Source organism: Carex rostrata, chromosome 14, assembly GCF_964058835.1.
Source record: "Carex rostrata chromosome 14, lpCarRost1.2, whole genome shotgun sequence".
In the NCBI taxonomy this organism is placed as follows: Eukaryota; Viridiplantae; Streptophyta; class Magnoliopsida; order Poales; family Cyperaceae; genus Carex; species Carex rostrata.
In genome coordinates this window covers 1,650,165-1,670,429 of record NC_135931.1, presented here as the reverse complement: position 1 = coordinate 1,670,429, position 20,265 = coordinate 1,650,165, and the positions used below count along the sequence as shown (strand labels likewise).

General features: G+C 35.2%; 1 protein-coding gene across 2 annotated transcripts; it reads right to left on the bottom strand.

Annotated features, from left to right (window-relative positions):
* Positions 1-2,595: 2,595 nt before the first annotated feature.
* EMB2754 (Vacuolar sorting protein 39) lies at positions 2,596-11,242 on the bottom strand. Of its 2 annotated transcripts, none has more exons than XM_078315510.1 (12): positions 10,746-11,242; positions 10,382-10,590; positions 9,979-10,110; positions 9,761-9,904; positions 8,585-8,697; positions 7,999-8,425; positions 7,151-7,465; positions 6,296-6,517; positions 5,695-5,937; positions 4,352-4,813; positions 3,302-3,400; positions 2,596-3,080 (listed from the first exon to the last, which is right to left on the bottom strand). In XM_078315510.1, exons 1-12 carry the CDS (start codon positions 11,161-11,163, stop codon positions 2,880-2,882), a joined length of 2,985 nt encoding a protein of 994 aa, XP_078171636.1. In that variant the 5' UTR covers positions 11,164-11,242; the 3' UTR covers positions 2,596-2,879. The 2 variants fall into 2 exon arrangements, with proteins under 2 accessions (XP_078171636.1, XP_078171637.1); XM_078315511.1 differs by having other exon boundaries at positions 10,382-10,601; positions 10,746-10,879.
* Positions 11,243-20,265: the final 9,023 nt, after the last annotated feature.

Here is a 20,265-nt window from a genome sequence, read left to right as displayed (position 1 = left end):
CAAGAAAAGAGGGTGGTTGCAACCCTAATACAACACTCCAATTGAAGGACTTTGCAATATACAAGTAGTGTCTCCATATGGCAAGAGAAGAGGGTACTTGCAACCCTAATAGAACACTCCAATCGAAGGTCTTTGCAATACTCTAGTAGTGTCTCCAGATGACAATAAAAGGGGTTTGTTGTAAGCACACTACAATTAATGGTCTTTACAACACACTAGTTATGTCCCTAGATAGCAAGAAAAAATGGTGGTTGAAAAACCTAATACCACACTCTAATTGAAGCTCTTTGCAGTACACAGTGTCTCCAAATAACAAGAGAAGATGGTGGTTGCAACTCTAATACAACACTCCGATTGAATGTATTTGGATCACTCTAGTAATGTCTTCAGATGGCAACAGAAAATGGTAGTTGTAACCCTAATACAATACTCCAATTAAAGGTAAGAAAATAGGGTGGTTGGAACCATAATACAACAGTTAAATTGAAGGACGATGCAGCACTCTATTTGTGTCTCGAGATGGTAAGAGAAGAGGACAGTTGGCTAGTTGCAACTCTAATATAACACTCCAACCGAATGTCTTTGTAGCACCCTAGTAGTGCCTCCATCAGAATAGAGAAGAGGGTAGTTGCAACCCCAATACAACACTCCAATTGAAGGTCTTTGCAGCACTCTAGTAGTGTCTCTATATGGCAATAGAAGATGGTAGTTGTAATCCTAATACAACACTTCAATTGAATGTCTTTGCAACACACTAGTAATGTCCCCATATGGTAAGAAAAGAAGGTGGTTGCAACCATAATACAACACTCCAATTGAAGATCTTTGTAGCACTCTCGTAGTGTCTTCTTATGTCAAGAGAAGAAGGTAGTTGCAATCCTAATCCAACACTCCAATTGAAGGTCAGTGTAGCAGTCTAGTAGTATCTCCAAATGGCAGAAGAAGATGGTAGTTGCAACCCTAATACAACACTCCAATTGAAGGTCTATGTAGCACTCTAGTAGTGTCCCTAGATTGCAAGAAAATAGGGTAGTTGCAACCCCAATACAATACTACAATTAAAGGTATTTGCAGCACTCCAGTTGTGTCTCCAAATGGCAACAGAAGAGGATAGTTGCAACCCTAATACAACATTTCAATTGAATGTTTATGCAGCACACTAGTAGTGTCCCTATATAGCAAAAAAAGAGGATGGTTGCAACTCTAATACAACACTTCAATTAAAGATCTTTCCAGCACACTAGTAGTGTCTCCAAATAGCAAGAAAAAAGAGTGCTTGCAACCCTAATAAAACACTCCAATTGAAGGCCTTTGCAGCAATGTCTCCAGATGGCAAAAGAAAGGGGTAGTTGTAAATCTAATACAACAGTCCAATTGAAGGTTTTTGCAACACACTAGTAATGTCTCCATATGGCAAGAGAAATGGGTAGTTGCAATCCTAATACAACACTCCAATTGAAGGTCATTGTAGCACTGTAGTAGTGTCTCTGATGGCAACTGAAAAGGATAGTTACAACGCTAATACAACACTTCAAATAAAGGTTTTTGCCGCATCCTAGCAGTGTCTCCAGCTAGTAAGAGATGAGAATGGTTGCAACCCTAATACAACACTCCAGTTGAAGGCCTTTGTTGCACACAAATATTATTTTTTATGGCAAGAGAAGATGGTTTTTGCAACCCTAATACAACACTTCAATTGAAGGTCTTTACAACACTTTAGTAGTGTCTCCAGATGGCAATAGAAGAGGTTGGTTGTAACCTTAATACAACACTCTAATTGAAAGTCTTTGGAACACACTAGTTGTGTCCCCATATGGCAAGAAAAGATGGTGGTTGAAAACCTAATATGACACTCCAATTGAACTACTTTGCAACACACTAATACAACACTTCAATTGAAGGTCTTTGCAGCACATTAGTAGTGTCTCCAGATGACAACAAAAGAGGGTGATTGCAGCCCTAATACAACTATTCAATTGAAGATATTTACAGCACACTAGTAATGTCTCTAGATAGCAAAAGAAAAGAGTGGTTACAACCCTAATACAACACTCCAATTAGTGGCCTTTGCAGCACACTAGTTTGTTTAGATAGCAAGCGAAGAAGATAGTTGTAAAACTAATACAACACTAAAATTGAAGAGTTGTGGTATACTAGTAGTGTATTCATACATCAAGAGAATATAATAATTGCAACCCTAATATTCAATATAAGGCTGTTGGGCTGTTGCCCCCAATCTGATGGTGAGAAACAAAAATATATAGTTTAAATTCTATAAGCGAGAACCAATACGCAAAAGAAAATAAAAATAATTAATAGTTATGAGAGGAAAGAGAAATGTCTTCCTGCCTTATAATTCCATCATGCTTCGCACAATGATTTCAGTGTTTAACGGTTTTAATATGCCCACCCTTTCTAATACTATCTGTACGCCGTACCTTTGATAACATGCGTATTGACTTGTGAAGTCACAATCCCTACCCAAGCCTGGCGCATTCCAGGCCTACAATTCCTGTGCTGTCTCAACTAAGCCTGTTTAATATTAAAAATGGTCCGCACTCGGCAATTTAATCACAAAAAAATTAATGATGTATAAGAAAACGAAACTAGAAAAATATTATCTTTACATAATTTTCATGAACAACACTTGTAGAAAGAATCAGGAAATGAGGTACAGCTTACGTACACACAACAACATCACACAGCAGATTAATTTGTACAAAATAGAAAGTGCCGACAACAAATTCTCTTCATCTCATGCCTCAGAACAGCATGACTATTTACAATGAGCACCCCAAGTAATTACAAAGTGAAAAAAATATATATATATAGATCTGCAAACAATACCAATCAACACATGAAAAAGAACAGCAAGAAACTCAGAGGTGCCTGGACTGCGCCCTGCTTCGGCCAGACTTACTGCGCTGGGAGTCTCTGTAGCACACAAAGTGAGCAAGGGTTTTTCCATTGGGGTAAATTGCAAACGCGCTATTTCCCATGCGTTTGTGACACAGAGTGCACATGCTATCTGCATCAATCTTCACCACTGTTTTTCTATGTTTGTATAGCTCCTCCTTTACCTAAGCCAAAAAAATATATATATTTATATAACAAAGATATAGCCAAATAAACTAGTAACTAGTCTTATTACACCTGATTTAGTTTCAGCAAAAGATTCAAATACACTTTACCTAAGCCAAAAATATATATATATATTTATATAACAAAGATATAACCAAATAAACTAGTAACTAGTCTTATTACATCTGATTTAGTTTCAGCAAAAGATTCAAATACCCACCTGTAAATTCTCTCTAGAGTTTAAGTTCTTGATGACCAAGTAGTTCCGAAGGTGTTCACTCGAGTTCTTTAGCAGCGGCTCCAGAAAAGTGAGCAAATTCTGATAAGGAAACAACAAACAATTAAACTATAACAAAGAAGGTTGGATGATGTCATGAGATCAACTCAAGGGTTTCAGTACCAAGAGTGCTAGTGCCTCCAAGCCAGGTAGCATAAATGGTACCTCACATATTACATGCATGCCAATTTCATATTTTTATGAAATAAAATATTGCCTATTTTTTTCAACCTTGTAGAAATATATTCATTTGCACTCAATTGTTGAATTATAGAGCTAAAAGGAGATGTCAATATTTACTGGCAGAGTGGAAGCCAAGTGGTTCCAAGGGACCCTGGCTCAAGTATATCAATAATTTTAATTTTTTTTTCTATCACAGATTAGAAAGGAAGCAAAGAATATATGTTTGTAAAAAAAATATTTGGAAAACTTTGCCTCACTCTAAAAATTATAATTTATTTTTGTATAAAAGTTCTAATGTTAATAAATGGTGGTAATGATTAAGTATAGAGTGAGTCTATCATACTATGAATAACACGGATTGGTCCGTAATACGGATTAATATTTTCGTTTTCAAAATCCTAGCGGTCGATCCGAACTGTTCAACATGATTCCCATATGAATATGTACTAGCAGACCGAATTTTATATTTTTTAAAATTATATTACTATTTTTAAAGATAGATAGAAAATCACTGTTTTTGAATGGTCCAGAATTTTCAGATCAAGTGATTTTCTACCCATCTTAAAAAATAGTAAAAAAATATAAAAATAAAAAATTCAGTATGGAAGTACATCATGTTGAACGGTTCGGATTGACCTTTATGATTTTGAAAACGAAAATACTGATCCGTAATACAGACCAATATGCACTATGCATATTACCATAGACTCACTATTAAGTATGTCCTTTTGTTTTGCCTCTAACAAAAATTTCTGACTTCGAGCCTCTTTACTGGCACCAGCTAGTGTAATAACATTCATTTCTGCTTACCTGAAGTTTTGTATCCCTCGGCAATAATTTAAGTGCCTGGGCTCCATTAATGCGGTCCCATCTCTTGCTCAACAAATCCATTGCCTCATTCAACATAATTCCCTTACAACCCCCTTCATCTTGACTTTGGCATTGACCATCTTCACTCAACTCATCCATATCTCCATCACTTCTCCCACTATCAGTACCACTTGCACTAAATCTCGCTTCCTCTGCAAACTCAATTTCCACCACCTTCTTTGACAGCCGGAACCCTCCTTTTAGCTTGCTGTTTGCTGGTTTTGGTGCCACCTGGGATGCAACAGGAGCCACCTTGCGTTGCGAGTCCCGTGCAGTTTTTCGCGGGTTTAAGTAGATTTGGAGGAGCGTTAAGTAAATATTTGAGTTTGATCGTGTTGGTTGGTTTAAGCCTTCGTCATACAAGCGGTCACAATATGCTACTGCTTTTTCGGGCAACTGCAGCTGCAGGAATTCCAAATATTATTGTTGTTAGCTTGGTATTATACAGTTCTTCGGGCATTCGCATTAATTTACAGCAAAGTACTCGATTCAATAAGATCCTATTGGTCATTTAATCTTTTTTGGTATTGTCATTTCACCGGACTAAATGTTTCAGTTGGCGTTAAAGACTAACTATCACCAGGGACAGTTTTACCTATCTTAAACTCAAAAGCAATGACATATTATAAGAAAAACAATGAAGTTTTGCAATTTAGAAGTACAAGCATACTAACCTATTCTAGTTTTTAAGAAAGTAAAGATTTTGAAGGGTCAATCTGAATTAGAGTAAAAGAAGCTAAATGGCCAAGTCAGAAGGGTTAGGCAAAAAGTCAAAATATAAAGTTGGGTTAACCGTACACAATCTTAAACAGTAACACTTACTAGACATTTATCAAAAAATGGTTGATCCTGTTTTTAGTTCTCAAGATTATGAACTTGGCAATTCTCAAGTAGTTCTTGTAAATCAGAAAATAATAGATTTTTTATTTAATAAAGCTGGGAGTCAGGCCTCCCAACTTATATATCCACTAGGGATCTCAAACCGGGTTTCAAACCTGCGATCTCCCACAACTTTGACACGCGACCAAAGGTACAATACGGATTTTGAATAATTTGAAATTAAATACCAATACCAAATTGCATCAAAGCATACTTATGTGGCTTTGCTCTAGCTTATACTTCACTCAGTATAGTGCACACCCTTTTTAGTCCATAGAATAGTTTTAAATTTGTTACCAATAGACAATTACATCGAGCATACTTATGTGGCTTTGTCCTATCTTAATTTTCACCCATGTGGTGTACACCAATTTAGTCCTTTCATTTCTGAACATTTTTTCTACCTTATGAACATAGAGTGACAAGGCAAGATGATGTTGGTTAATCTTTCCGAGAAGAATCGCACGTTCTTCAAAAAGAGCATCAGTAGGGAGGCGTTTTAACAGATTCTCAGCATTGTAACCAGAGATAACTTCTAGGGTAGAAATTAACTTTTTGCGTGTTGGAGAGAGCTCTTTTTCATCCCATTTTTGTTCTTCCTTCATAACCCTGTACCAGTCTAGTACCTCTGACAGGTATAATTGCACCTGACAACCAGAATTTGTTCTCAATGTCAACTAAGTAAATTGAAAATTATAGCGGAGAATATACAAATTGAGAAAAAGGATATAAATCAAACAGTTCAGGAGGCCATTAAATTTTTGTGGAACAATCCTCTATACCAGCCCTAGCCCAGGTAACAATTATATGAGGGTTTGGTCCATCTGTTTAAAAATAGAAAGCAATCCCCCATTCCCTTCCCGAAACAAAGAATAAATAATAGCAACAAGAAGAAGAACAACAAAAGAGAAAAGAAAAGTTATATGGAAAGGATCTTGATGAACATAACAGGAATATAGTATGCACACAATGACATACTGCAATAAATATGAAACGATTCCGTACCAGTTCATTTTGTAAATTAGGATTAATGCCAGTCTCGCTCATAGAGAGCATCAGCTCTAAATAGGTGGATTGCAAATTTGGGGCATGTTGTTTTAGGTAAGAGTTGACCAGGTTGGCAGGAACATTTTCAGAAAGAAATAATTCTATTGTTTCTGTGGGGCAACGCTCGAGCACATACAGTGATGACTCCAAAACTAGCATTGGATCCGACCTGCACAGAGGCTGTAAAAATGCAAATTTTACAAATTGTAACAATCATAATATAAGTGATAAGAGGTGGTTACCATGCTTTACGAAGCACAAAACCTAGGTGGTAAGCTTCAAGTCTCGGTTTTTGAGATTCCAGGTAATCTGAGTTGTCCACTGTATCTAAATGTGAAAATATGCTTATAAGCCGAGTTTTAAATTTCTTGAATTTCCTTTATATTCTTTTCTGAATTGGTGGAAAACCAATGTTTTAAGCAATCTTGACCATATATGATTGTAATGGTTTCCAACCTATCCAAAATACTTCAGTAAAAAAAAAATTAGCAATGTAAGGCTCTGCTTGTAAGCATATTTTGACATATAGATCACACTGCAAGTGTTTCGTATATTTGGATCTCAGAACTCCAGATTTTCAGGTAGAAGGATGACTATTTCTGCTTTGTAAAGCTCAGTAACCCACCTCAAAAGCAAGTCTTAATAAACTAATTACAATTATCATGATGAAGAAGGCAACAGTAATAATTATGATAACAAATATTTTTAGAGAAATTCAAAGAAAACTTCTTTCAGATTATGTTAATTAGCTAGTTCACATATCAAGGGAGATATATCAAATAATTTCAAAAATAACAAAGATTGAAGAGATACCTTGAGATAATTAATAATCATATTTGGCTTGAACTTCTCACTGATCTCGGTATTAGTCTCTTCAACGAGTTGGTTAAGTAATTTAAGTGCCTCATGGTGCATGCCATTGCACTTGTAAAGCTCTAAGAGCACTATATAATGATTCATCTCCTTCAAAAATTCTTCGCATATTTTTAAATCACAATAATTCATCCCTTTTAGCATATCGAGTACACCTTTTAGTTGGTTAGTCAAAACAAGTCCTTGAAGAAGTGCAGTGTCAAGTACAGTTGCAGTTTCTCTTGCTACCGAGCTTACATGAGCCTGTACCCGCCTCTGATAAAAGACACAGAGGTTGAAAAAGAGAAAACAATATAATATGGTCTGACAGGCTCTTCAAACAAGTCTTTAAATGGCACATATATATTTAATAAAGACATTTCACAAATCAAATGGAATTTACTGTACATGAGATAACATCGAAAGTTCTACAACTTTAAAAAAAAATTGAAATATTTGAAGCAAGCTCTGGGACCTAGATAACATGCTGGCTTAGATAGTGATTACTTTTTTTAATGATAAATTTGGTCCTAGCTTAGCTAACCTTTTTTTTTTCTACAGCCACTTTGCACTTAAATAAAAAAAGAAATATGAACTTAATTGTTAGGCCTGAATTAACAAAAGGTAGCTGTGAATAAATTTGGTTGAGCAAACACAGAGAAATTATATATATACATATATGCTAGATTAGCTACAGTTTGCTTGATATAACCTATAGTTAATAACAAACACGAGAAAAGATGGATGTTATTTGTTAAAATGGTATGCATGAGTTGTAATATGCATATATGGTGAATGTTGGTACAAACCTTTGAGGACTTTAACCTATATGGGTCTGACAAGGACAGCCCATCATGCACAGCACCTGAGACGACCTCGTCAGTGACCTCAACTGTAGCCCTCTCAATTATAGCACTTCTCCTTTTTTGCAAATACTTCACAAGAGCCATTAATGCGTTATGGTTCATTTTTTTAGCTTCTTTTTCATCTAGCTCGCCCAGCTGCGTCGGAGCAGTTGAACCTGCTTCCATCTCATCTGATGCGTCAGATGACTGCCTCGATAACTGCGAAGATGATTCAGTCGACTCGGCCTTATCGGGTAAAGTTGTATGTGCTACTTTTGGGAGGATAAGAGAAGGGTATAGAGACAGAATGTAGGTAGTGTCAACTTGTGAAGCGAAAAATTGTTCCATTGCCTCCTCGTAATTTCCATTATCGAATAAATAATGTCCATATCTGAGAAAAGAAGGCAGCAATTGATATTTGGACAGATTACCTTGTAGTTTGCATGAGCTAAAACAAACTCCGCGAGACTCTACTCAAATGCATCAAAAAGTTAACAAATGTTAAGGCAAGGTACAGTAATTTTAAATGCACCAACGGTAAAGAAGTAACCTCATGTGAATAGAGCTCTCCTTTGAGGCACGAAGACTCGAATCTTCGGGGGGAAGAAGTTTGCATAAGGCCAAAGCCTCTTCAAATTCTCCTGATGCCGTCAATTGTACTATCTGAAATCCAAATAAATATTGAAGTAATTATGAATCAAAAAAGAAAATATATTTACTTATTGTTTGTTTATTCTGGTACAGAAGAGGCGGTGTTTATAATGAACTCTGGTTTTAAAGCTGGGTAATGGTATTATCAAGGCCCTAACAGAATGTAATGCTTGAACTTCAATGTGGAGACTTGTCTGGCCCAGTACCAGTACAGGTCCCTTCAATCAGGTCAGGAACAGGAATGTGCTGCCCTGTACCAGAAGGAATAGACAGATAGAAATCACTGGTATGCATAATGCATCAAGTTATTTACTAGCTCTAATATATGAAAAAACATGCAGATCAATTGTGCTAAATAATACAGTCACCCAGTTCAACTTGTGTTTGTTTTTAGGGCTTCATTGTATAGGAAGAAAATCACTTGTTCTAAAAATTCTGGATCATCTGAAAGTATTGATTTTCTACCAGAGAAAAAATAGTAGTGATTTTTTTAGAATTTTTTTGGATCCCTTATTACATATTTTAGAAAAAAAATTTAGATCTAAAAAAATTCAGATCAATTATTACATATTTTAGGACTTTTTAAATATTTTTTTATATCGGTAGAAAATCACTTTATCTAAAAATTCGGACCATCCGAAAGTAGTGATTTTCTACTTATCTAAAAAGATGGTAAAAAAAATTTACAAAAATGTAAAATGTGGCCTCTCAGTAAATTTTCATATGGAGATCAAGTTTAACAATTCGGATAGACTGTTTGAACTTTGAAAATAGAGATATGAACCCAAAGCACGGGTCGATTTGTAATATGCATATTACCATAGTCTCACTCATAATAATAATAATAAACTAACAAGAGCATTCTATTGCCTAGAGTTTCAGTTTATATTAGTTATAATGTTATATTTATTCAGTTCTGTTTACAATTTAGTTAGCATAAATTTTGTCTCGACTAGTTACAGTTTGGTTTGGGTTGAATTGACCAAATTAACACTCTCTTTGTACATGTTCAACTTTACAAAGAAAATAATTCCACTTAAAATATGTCATCCCTTAATAAATTTCCTTTATATACCTGTGCTCCAATAGGGACTGGCATAAGGCCATGAAGTGAATTTCCTTGTGCAGCAACAATGCAATTATTGATTTGAAGCAGCAGATTGACATCACGTAGCACTACCATCTGAATCAACGGATTAGGTGCTCTGAGGGATCGAATCTGGAACATGTTTTCAACCATTAATTCATCATCCAGAAATGAATAATTGACGACAGTGCAAATTTCTTTCTTACTTCAATGTGTCTCGGCAAACGAGCAACCGCATAAGGTCGGTGGATGACAACCGTTGTGGGTGTATCTGACCAGCATATCTTCCCTTCTTGTAGTAACTTCCCATTTTGATCAACAAAAACTCCAATATTATCCTAATAAAATAACAAAAAGGATGTCTAAATCAGCCACTAATATACTTAACAAATATTGCTTCCTACTTGGTAGAAGCTCTTTGCAGAAACCTATGTAGCATCAGGATACCAAAATTAATTGCTGGCTAGCTTATCTTATTCTAATACGCAAGTCATGACCAAGTGCTACAGTACCGTACTCACATTTTTTATCATGGTCATCAATAGTTCTCTGAAGAAACAGAGAATAAAACACTATTGCAATTTTCAGAAAAAATGATTCAAACTTTACCTTTCCTAGGAGAAGCTGTCCAGTTGGCAGTGATACAACTAGAGGCGGGGACCTACCTGAAGGAAATATATCAGATAATGCACCAGTGATGCTATTCATGATCACATATTCCCTTCTAATTCCCAGGCATATGTTGTCGCCGCACCATGCCATTGATCGCACTGTGTCCGGCACACTGAACTCCTTCACCTCTACAAATTCGCGCCCACCTAAAACAACACTAAAATCAATTAATTCAAGCATTGTCAATTACACAGCTTCAATATGTTATATCAAAATGTAATTACACATCAGCATCCAAGTAACCTTCACTGAAATTAGTATAGATGAAACCTATGAAATAAAAGAGAAACATTTTGCATACCATCAAGTCGGTATATTATGACCCTTTTCTGCTTCCCTACACACAAGAATCCTCTTCTGTCATCCCAACTAAACACATTAGCTCCTTTAGTCTTTCCGATGGCAACGAGAGATTCCAAGCTAGGCAATCGATGCACCGCCACCCACTCAGACAATGACAGCAGCAAATCCCTTGAATGCGAAACCTCCATGGTAGTCGGAGCCCTCCTCCAGAAGGAATTGACGGATCGCTCCATAGAGTAATTATCCCTACGGATTTCATGATCGGAAGGGTCGCTAGGGAGAGAAGAGGGGGCGTAGATTCGGAGAGAGCAATCAGAGAAACCCAGGAGGAGCTTCCCTGAGTGAGACGCGACTGCGTCGATCCGAGCTTGGCATCCCTTGACTAGCTCTGTCGGGTCGTATGCACCGTGCACCATGATTGGAGATGAGAGAGATGGATCGAAGCGGGGAAGAGAAATATATCCTGGGGTTATGGGATCGCTCGCATGTGCTAACCAGAGAATTCACCCCGCAGGTTACTGGACTGAGTACAATTGAATCAGACAGTCCAAAATTGTTCTATTTAACTTGGCACGAATCTCAAAGCACAAATAATACTGCCTCCTCTATCATCCCGAGCAAGGACCGGCTGAGAGTAAATCTGAACCGTCCATTTTAATTGTATTGATTCAGGTACCTGGGAGGATAATGGGATTTCTTTTTCTCGTCAATTTTCTGATAATTTTCTGAATCGGAACGAGAATAGAGACGAGATTTTGGGAGATAATGGGTTCCGCCCAAGCCCAAAGTCCGAAGAGAAGGACCGATCGGATTTTGGATGTGAATTCGTTTGTCACTTTGGGGCTGTATGGCCTATGGAGTATGGACACCGTTTAAAATCATTTAGCCCAAAAACGCCTACCTGTAACGATTTTCCTTTTACCGCTCTTGTGGCCCAAATGCTTGGCTGTGCTGTTTCTGATGGTCTTAATTGCTATTAAAATTATGTTTTCGAATGCAATTCCAATTTCAGACGGAGGGCTTTTAAAGGATTCTCTTCTGACATTGAAGCAGGTGAAAAATTGAAAGCTGGAAGAAGTCCAGTTTAAAGAACATTTTCATGGAATTCTGACAATTTTCTTCTTCCATGGAATTTCACAGTCTCTTTCTTATTCAAGAACATTTTTTAGTCTTAGTGAACTTAACTTTTTCATGTTATAATATTTTATTATCTTTAGTAACTTGACCATGAAGTCATTTCTTGGTCGGGTGGGTTTAGATCAGGTGACAAGTGTGAATTTGCTGCCTTTAGGCTCACAATTAAGATATGAAAATTTTACTAAAATATAGGCAAGGGACAGCTGGACAAGAGAAGGCGATCCAATTCCAAAGAGGGTTTTGTCGGGTTCAATTTGGGTCAGTTCACCCTTTTCTACGGGGCCCCACTATGAATCCATATCTGCTGCGCTAATCATTCTGAAATTAGTTGGTTGTTGAGCAGTATATAAGTCACAAGGGAATGCATACGAGCTTATCATCAATATATATAGAGAGACAGAGAGCTGGATTATTGTAATATGCATATTACAACTTATCTTCTAATATACGCTTATATTTTTTCAATACGATCTCTATATTAAAATATGTTTGGAGATCAAATTTTACTCTTTTTGGAAAAAAATATATATATTTTTTTAAAATTTAAAAATTGTTGTTTTTTCTATGGTCCATAATTGTTTAAAAACAACAATTGCGTATCCATCTTAACAAATAGTAAAAATATTTCAAAAAATGTAAAATTGAAAATCTCTATTATAACATGGTCATGCTTTCTTCACTCTTATATTAAAATTAAAATTTTATGATTTTCAAAATATTGCACTATGATAGAACACGGTTGCTCTGTGTACAGGTTACATGTCACGAGTAGAACTAGAGTGTTCCTACCAAGTTTCTTTGTAAATTCAACTCTAAAACCTGTCTGATTGGCTTCAAACGATGAATCCAAACCATTAAAATCCTTCTACCTCACGAGTTATGCGTCTACATGAAAAAAAAAAAAAATTTAAATTAATTTTGCATAGAGTCAAGTGGTAAAAGATGTCAAAAAATGAATGTATTAAAATTAATTTATAAACCTTATAATTTGACCACTTGACTTTATATCAAATTAATTAGAAACTTTAAAATTTTCACATGTAAACGCATTGATTTTAACGGTTTGAATTTGTCATTTAAAACTAATTCGATAAATTTTAGAATTAAGTTCACAAAAAATTTTAGTGGAGTTAGAAACACCCTATTTTTTATTTTTTATTTTTAGAAAAAACTCTTAGACATAGAAACACCCTGGTTCTACCCTACATGTCACACGACAAATATGGACGAAATACGGAAAAGAAAAAAAAGGACACACAATTTCGCACTGGCATTGTCGACTGACGCATTGACAGTCTGATGCATAATTTTTTGTCTGGCATTTCCTTTTTGTGGGTCCCACTGAGAGGATGCACCACATTCACACTTTCGCGGTTTCAGGGTTTGAGCTGTTTACCGCGTCAAACTAAATGCCTTTTTACTTGCTTTTTTTTTTTTTTTATACTACAACAAATCAGAATCCCGAGAAAAATGCCTACGCTGTGACTTGTCATTGCCTTACTGTCCAGTATATAATTTTGTACATGAAAATTATAAGTTTTCCATGTTGTTTTGGCATAAATTAAGAGTCTAAAAATTAACTTAAAAAATGATGCACATATTGTATGATTTATTTGGTTTTAACATAAAAGTAATTGATTTTATTCTAAAAGAAGTTTCACAAAAATAAGAAAAATAATTGATTTTGTCTGAGTAGTTTGCTATATAAAAATACCATGAGCGGTTAACTTGACATTGGTTTTTTTGTTGGTTTACTTTTCATTGTAGGCAGGGGTGTTCAAACGGTCAGTTCAGTTGAAACCAAACTAAAATAACCAAACTAATTTTTTTTTTCAGTTTTCAAAAATACAGCTGAACCGAACCGATTAAAATTATAAACTGATTAAAAACCGAACCAAATAAACCGAAGTAAATCTATTGGTGTCATTATTAACGAAAATTGCATATGTATTTACACAAGTTATTCAATTCCATACAAAATATGTAGATGTTCTAAAATATTAAAACAGTGATTGAACCAAACAAAATATAAACTATACTTGAACCAATATAATTTGGTCGGTTCGGTTTAGTCAGTTTTGAAAAGTCTAAACCGAACCAATCCATTTAAACCGAAATATTTCAAAAATTCAACCGAACCGATCCATTTAAACCGAAAAACCAAACCATTTAAACCGAAAATTTTCAGTTCAATTGAAAACCGAACCATTTGAACACCCCTTGTTATAGCAGGTCAGGACCACATTAGCAAGGAAACAGAGTAGGTCCGATGGGCATCGGACCTACTTTGGTTCCAACGGGTTCACTCACCGTCGGATTGGCTTTATGATTCGCGCCAAAACTTTTGTGTCTGCTTTAATATTCGTGCACACAAATCCTGAAGCAAATTAGACGATATATCTGCCCATAAAAACCAAACTAGGTCCGATGGGCATCGGACCTACACCTTTCTTCATTAGCAAATAGCAATATGTACTGCCGTACTGGGGTGTGGGGAGGTCTTCAACTACTTGTACAATAATAAATAAATCCATGATAGCACCGGGCGTTACTTAATTTGATCCACTTTTCAATTTCAAATGATCCAAACCGCGCCAAAATGCACCCAACCTTTTGTGCACCCAAATGCACCCTATCTTTCAAATTTTTTTTCTCCATTTTCAAAGTCCGAATAGTCAATCCGAACCGTTAGATGCGATCTATATATTAAGATGTGATTGGAGACCAAATTTTACATTTTTTGGAATTTTTTTACTATTTATTAAGCCACTTTGAAAATCGGTGATTTTACATTTTCTGGACCATTGAATCAGAGATTTTCAATGTGGCTTAATAAATAGTAAAAAAATTCCAAAAAATGTAAAATTTGGTCTCCAAGCACATCTTAATATATAGATCACATCTAACGATTCGGATTGACTATTCGGACTTTGAAAACGAAGAAAAATGATAAGTTGCATTTGGGTGCACAAAAATTTGGGTGCATTTGAACCCTCCTCTTTATATTTTGCAATTTTAAAGTTTAAAACGCTGATCCGAACTGTTTAAGTTAATCTTCATATTAAATTGTGCTCGGAGACCAAATTTTACATTTTTTAAATTTTTTTACTATTTTTTTAATTTTTAAAATTGTTGATATTTAATGGTCCACAATTGACTGAAGAACAGTGAATTAAAAAAATTCTAATAAAATAGTAAAAACTTTTCAAAAATTGTAAACTTTAGTTTTCAAACACATTTTAATACGTAGATCACGTTGAATAGTTTGAATTAATTTTTCTGACTTCAAATCACCTGTATCTGACTTATCGAATACGGTATGGATTGGATTTGGAGATTTGATCATTATTCCACATTAGAAAAAAAAATCAAGATGTGTGGAGTCATGCAAAATATTATGATCAAATTAATGTTCAGATGCATTAGATTTATATATTCTGTTGGCCCTTTTTCGCCAAATAACAAAACAAAATGTGATTTGAAATTGTCTGGAAAGTCTTTTGTTGGAGTTCAAATTAATGCTACGAATTCTCTCAAATGATGTTTGAATCTTAACATTTGGACTTACAAAGTAGGTAGCCTGACGCTCATTTTTCAATTACAGCATTTGAATTTTGAAAAATGTTCTTGCTATGTTTTAAATGACCCGGAAAATTGAATATCTGCTAGTATATATCAAAACGGATCGGATATTATTTAAAATCCGTTTCCAACCCATATCTAAAAATTTGGATACATATATACTTGATATTTGAATTATCAAATAATAAATACAGATGAAAATATGATACTGAACTTATGAGACGCTTATAAATACGGATAATTAAGCCAAGATAAATATGTTTTTAATTCGTACAGGGCAACGGCGAGGGATTTTTTTTATTTTTTTATATTCATCGTATATATATGGATCCTCGTGTAAATCTGCTTATCTGCATATGTGATCAGATCAGACACCTGTTATCCGATTTAGCGTGTCTGAATTTAAAGCGAATAGGAGTGAATATGTCATATGTATTAGTATTACTTGACAAAACAGAAGATCCTCTGTAAAGAAAGCCTAGTCCAAATCGAAACTATTTGATTGAATCAGACCGTAGCAATTTGACAGGTGGTTGCGGCAATTTATGAAATAACACAGCCTACACAGGTTGATGGAATTTACGAAAACAGCGATCATGTTTGGGCATCTGAATACCGGCCATGTGAGCGGGTGGGGCCGCGGAACCCACACTTTACGGGACCCACTCTGCAGAGCCAAATGACCGCATTACCCAGAAGGCTGTAATTCCCTCCTCTTATAAGAATAATAATTATAATTTTAATAGGGACGAATTTCGGTGTTCGCGCCAGCTCACATGAAATTTAACAAGATCCCTCCCAAATTCACACGGTGATATTTCTTTGTTCCTTATCCTCAGGTAACAGAATATTCTTGTTTAAATCCGGACCGTCAGATCAGAATCCAGTCAAATCGGACCTCTTAAATGTTCGTAGGAATCCTGATCGGAAGGTCTGGATCCAAACAAAAATATTATGTTACCTTGTACTATTTACATCTCAGCAACTCTAAATAACTGTAAATTACTTTATAAAAATTAAAGTCTCTAAAAGCTTTAACTCTCACATCTCTGAAATAAATTTTAGAGTTCATATTAAGCCACGACAGTATCAAATTAAAAATGACAAAAATTTTGAGTCAATCATTTAATCAACATGGAGTTTTGAAAAAGTTTCTTATTTGCATAGTTTCTAAATAAAAAACTTTCTTACATATCTGAAACTGAATTAGAAACTGTTACATCAAATTAGAAACTCTAATAATATCAGCCTATCAGGGATGCAGATTCTCTTAGGTGATACAACCCCCGGACTTCCTAATAAAAAAAAATTCACATGATCCTTTTATTTTCACTTCCAGTGCAAAGCTCCTTTTATATTCAATTGGAGAGTAGCATAATTCTAAGAGTGAGTCTATGGTACTATGCATATCACGATTTGTTACCGTGCTACGTACGGCTCTATATTCGAATTTTCAAATCTTAACGGTCGATCCGAACCGTTCATCTTGTTCTCCATATTAATATGTGTTTGGAGATCAAATTTTATATTTTTTAAAAAAATTTTACTATTTTTTTAGATTTATTGAAAATCACTCTTTTTGGATGGTCCATAATTTTCAGATCAAGTGATTTTCTAAATATCTAAAAAAATAGTAAAAAAATTTCAAAAAATGTAAAATTTGGTCTCCAAACACATTAATATGGAGAACAAGATGAACGGTTCGGATCGACCGTTAGGATTTGAAAACTCGAATATAGAGCCGTACGTAGCACGGTAACAAACCGTAATATGCATAGAACCATAGACTCACTCTAATTCTAAATTTTTAGTACCGTTGAACTTTTTAAAATACATTAATAAACACCAAATTTCAGTCCATGCTGTTTATATTCATTCCTTTAAAGTTATTTTATCTCGTTTACAATTTGAAATGAAATTGATAAATGAGATAGAAAATATATGGAGGAAAATAAGAGATGGTAAAAGAAAACAATAGAAAGAAGAAAAAAATAAACAGTAGTATGATGCCATTTTTAGCGTTGTTACTGTTGTGGCCTGTATCATATTGTCTCATCAAAAGGGTGAATATTGGGACCACACGGTATCATAATAGAAACTAATTAATATCATTGTTCAGTGGAGTCAAAAATATTTTTTTTCTTATAACAGTTTGAGATATATTTTGCAGGGGTGAGTAAATCGCTCATAACTTGCTCATTAAAAGCTCGTTTAAATTCGCTCATTAACTTAACGAACGAGCATGAGTATGCCCCAACTCGCTCATAACTCGCTCCTTAAGAATTTGCTACATCTAATCCCAGCCACATTCAATTCCAAATAAATTTTTGCAACATCAGTCTTATCTCATTAAATCCTGTGTAATATTCATAGTTTCATACATTCATATTTTTTACACTTTATTGGATGACACTATTAATTTTTGTTATATTCGATAACTGTGAAAGTATTACTGTTGATTTTTGTAATATGATTCTATTTTTGTTAATTTTTATTGAATTTTTATTATATTTTATTTAAATGAATTATGACAATTTGTTAAATTTTGGTACTCATAACTCGTGAGCCGCTCATAACTCACTTATTAAAAACTCGCTCATTACCAACTCGCTTAAACTTGTTCATTAACAACTTGCCTATTTATTTAACGAGCGAGCATGAGCATACCCTAACTCGCTCATTAATCACCCCTAATATTTTGGAATCTATGATAGGGTTGTCGATAGTTGGTACAGAAAGAGGGAAAGCATTTTCATACTCGTGCTGATTAATCAGAATTAATTTTATCCATTTTAATGTTTTAATTAGGGATGTCAATGACACCCTTTTGTCTTTTATTCAATTCGTACCGTATTTGATAAGACGGATAAGATTTTTTTTTGTAAATTTAGTGGATGTGGGTAAAGATTTTTTTTCGTAATCTAAACTGGAAAGGGGTATAGATAGAGCCTATTGATAAGCCAAAATTGTATCTATTTAAACCTAGGGTTAGGTATGTAAATTAAGCCAAGTTTTGGTTAAATTAGTTTAAATTAGGTTTAATTAGGTTAGAAATGTCCAAAAGTTCAAGTTACTGCCCTAGTTATGTTTGTTTTACAGGTAATCAAGTGTTTGGACCTTAACGAAGCAAAACGGGTGAGTTAGCACGAAGAAATGAGCTTCTGCCAACATTTATTGCGGCCCGAAATGGAGTTATTGCGGCCCGCAACCAAACAAGTCAGAGCCTCTTCATTACAGCACAGTTATTGCGGCCCGCAACGCACTGTAGCAGTCAGCCAAAAATAGAGTCTGAACTTAAAACGGCCATAACTTTTGACTCGTAACTCCGATTTAGGCTTGTGACCACTTTTTGGAAAGCTAACGAGAAGATCTACAACCTGAGAATATAAAAGGAATGTATTGCGACCCGCAAGGACTTTTATTGCGGCCCGCAAGGATCTCTTCAGAATTTTTCTGTGCAGTCTGTTAACTGCTACAGTACATTGCGACCCGCAATTAGGTCGGTTCAGAGTCCGAATTTGCTATTTTTGGTTGGTTATTTCTAGGTTTTAGAGGGGGCTATAAATAGGAACCTGTAGAACAGATTGGGGGACGTTTTTTAGGCAGAATTTCTAGGGTTTTAACAAGGAAAAGCAAGGAAAAGCTAGAAGAGAGAAGAAGGAGGAAGAGATCATTGATCAATCGGTTTTATTTGTTTTCTTTCTTTCGGAACTCTTCTATTTTTCTTTGATTTGATTTGTATCTTAGCCATGACAGGCTAAGGACTCTTCTAGGGTAGATTTGTTGGGGTTTCGGGGTGCTAACCAAAAACCCGTTTAGGCTTAAGTTGCGGAATGACCGTAGAACAAAAATTTCTACGGCCAACTTAAGCTCAGGATTAAACGGGGTATGTCAGGAAACTTTCCAAGGCGGTCCACTTTCAGTATTCCTTTAGTATCAAAACCCAATTTAATCCTTTTACAGATCTACTCCATGATTGATTTCTAAAACTTTAATCTACTTACCAATTAAATAGATTAATATAACATATTTATACCTTGTTTCCAAATCACAGTTGGAATGCAGACCGAGCGAGTAGAGCCTCACCAGGGAAGGAATCGACTCGGAGTATCACACGTGTGATACCTCTATCGGTTATCCACCAGGACTAACCGGAGAGCGGTTTATTTCTTCTGCCAGAAATACCGTAAACTGCGAAATTCTGCAAAAACACTATTCATGGGGAAAAGACGAAAACCCGTAAACACGAATTTTCGGTTGCTCAGTTTCATCAATATGCAAAACTGACATACCGCTAAATACCGATTGTGATCCAATTCCTATCTTCCTCAAAGACCTCTTTCATATGCTTCAGTAAGCAGTCGTGGAAAGGAAGTCAGACAGAAAGAATAGTGAATATGATCGCATTTCCATTTTCTTAAAAAGACCTCTTTCATATGCTTCAGTAAGCAGTCGTGGAAAGGAAGTCAGAAAGAAAACAATGCCAAATGTGATCCCACATTCGTATTTTTCTTCAAAGAAAATTTTCTTTCACGGTTCCTTGGAAAGACGGTAAATCTAGTTTTACCAATTTTCATTTTAAAGCAGTAAATCTAATTTACTCTAAGCTGTAAATCTAATTTACTTATATACGGGACCAAGTCGGGTATATAATCTATCAGTTACCAATTCTTTATTTTGCAGCTATGCTCAGTTCTTATTTATACCATTTAGAGCACATAAACAATTTATATGTTTTAAAATCAGATATTCTTTTCGGTCCATAAAGCAATTTGGTAACGTAACAAAGTTCCTTTTGG

Coding starts and splice junctions, on each gene's coding strand:
- EMB2754 (XM_078315510.1), bottom strand. CDS start 11,163: ATGGTGCACGGTGCATACGACCCGACAGAGCTAGTCAAGGGATGCCAA. Junction 10,591..10,745: donor CATAATATACCGACTTGATG/GTATGCAAAATG, acceptor GTGTTGTTTTAG/GTGGGCGCGAATTTGTAGAG. Junction 8,698..9,760: donor CAGTCCCTATTGGAGCACAG/GTATATAAAGGA, acceptor TTTGGATTTCAG/ATAGTACAATTGACGGCATC.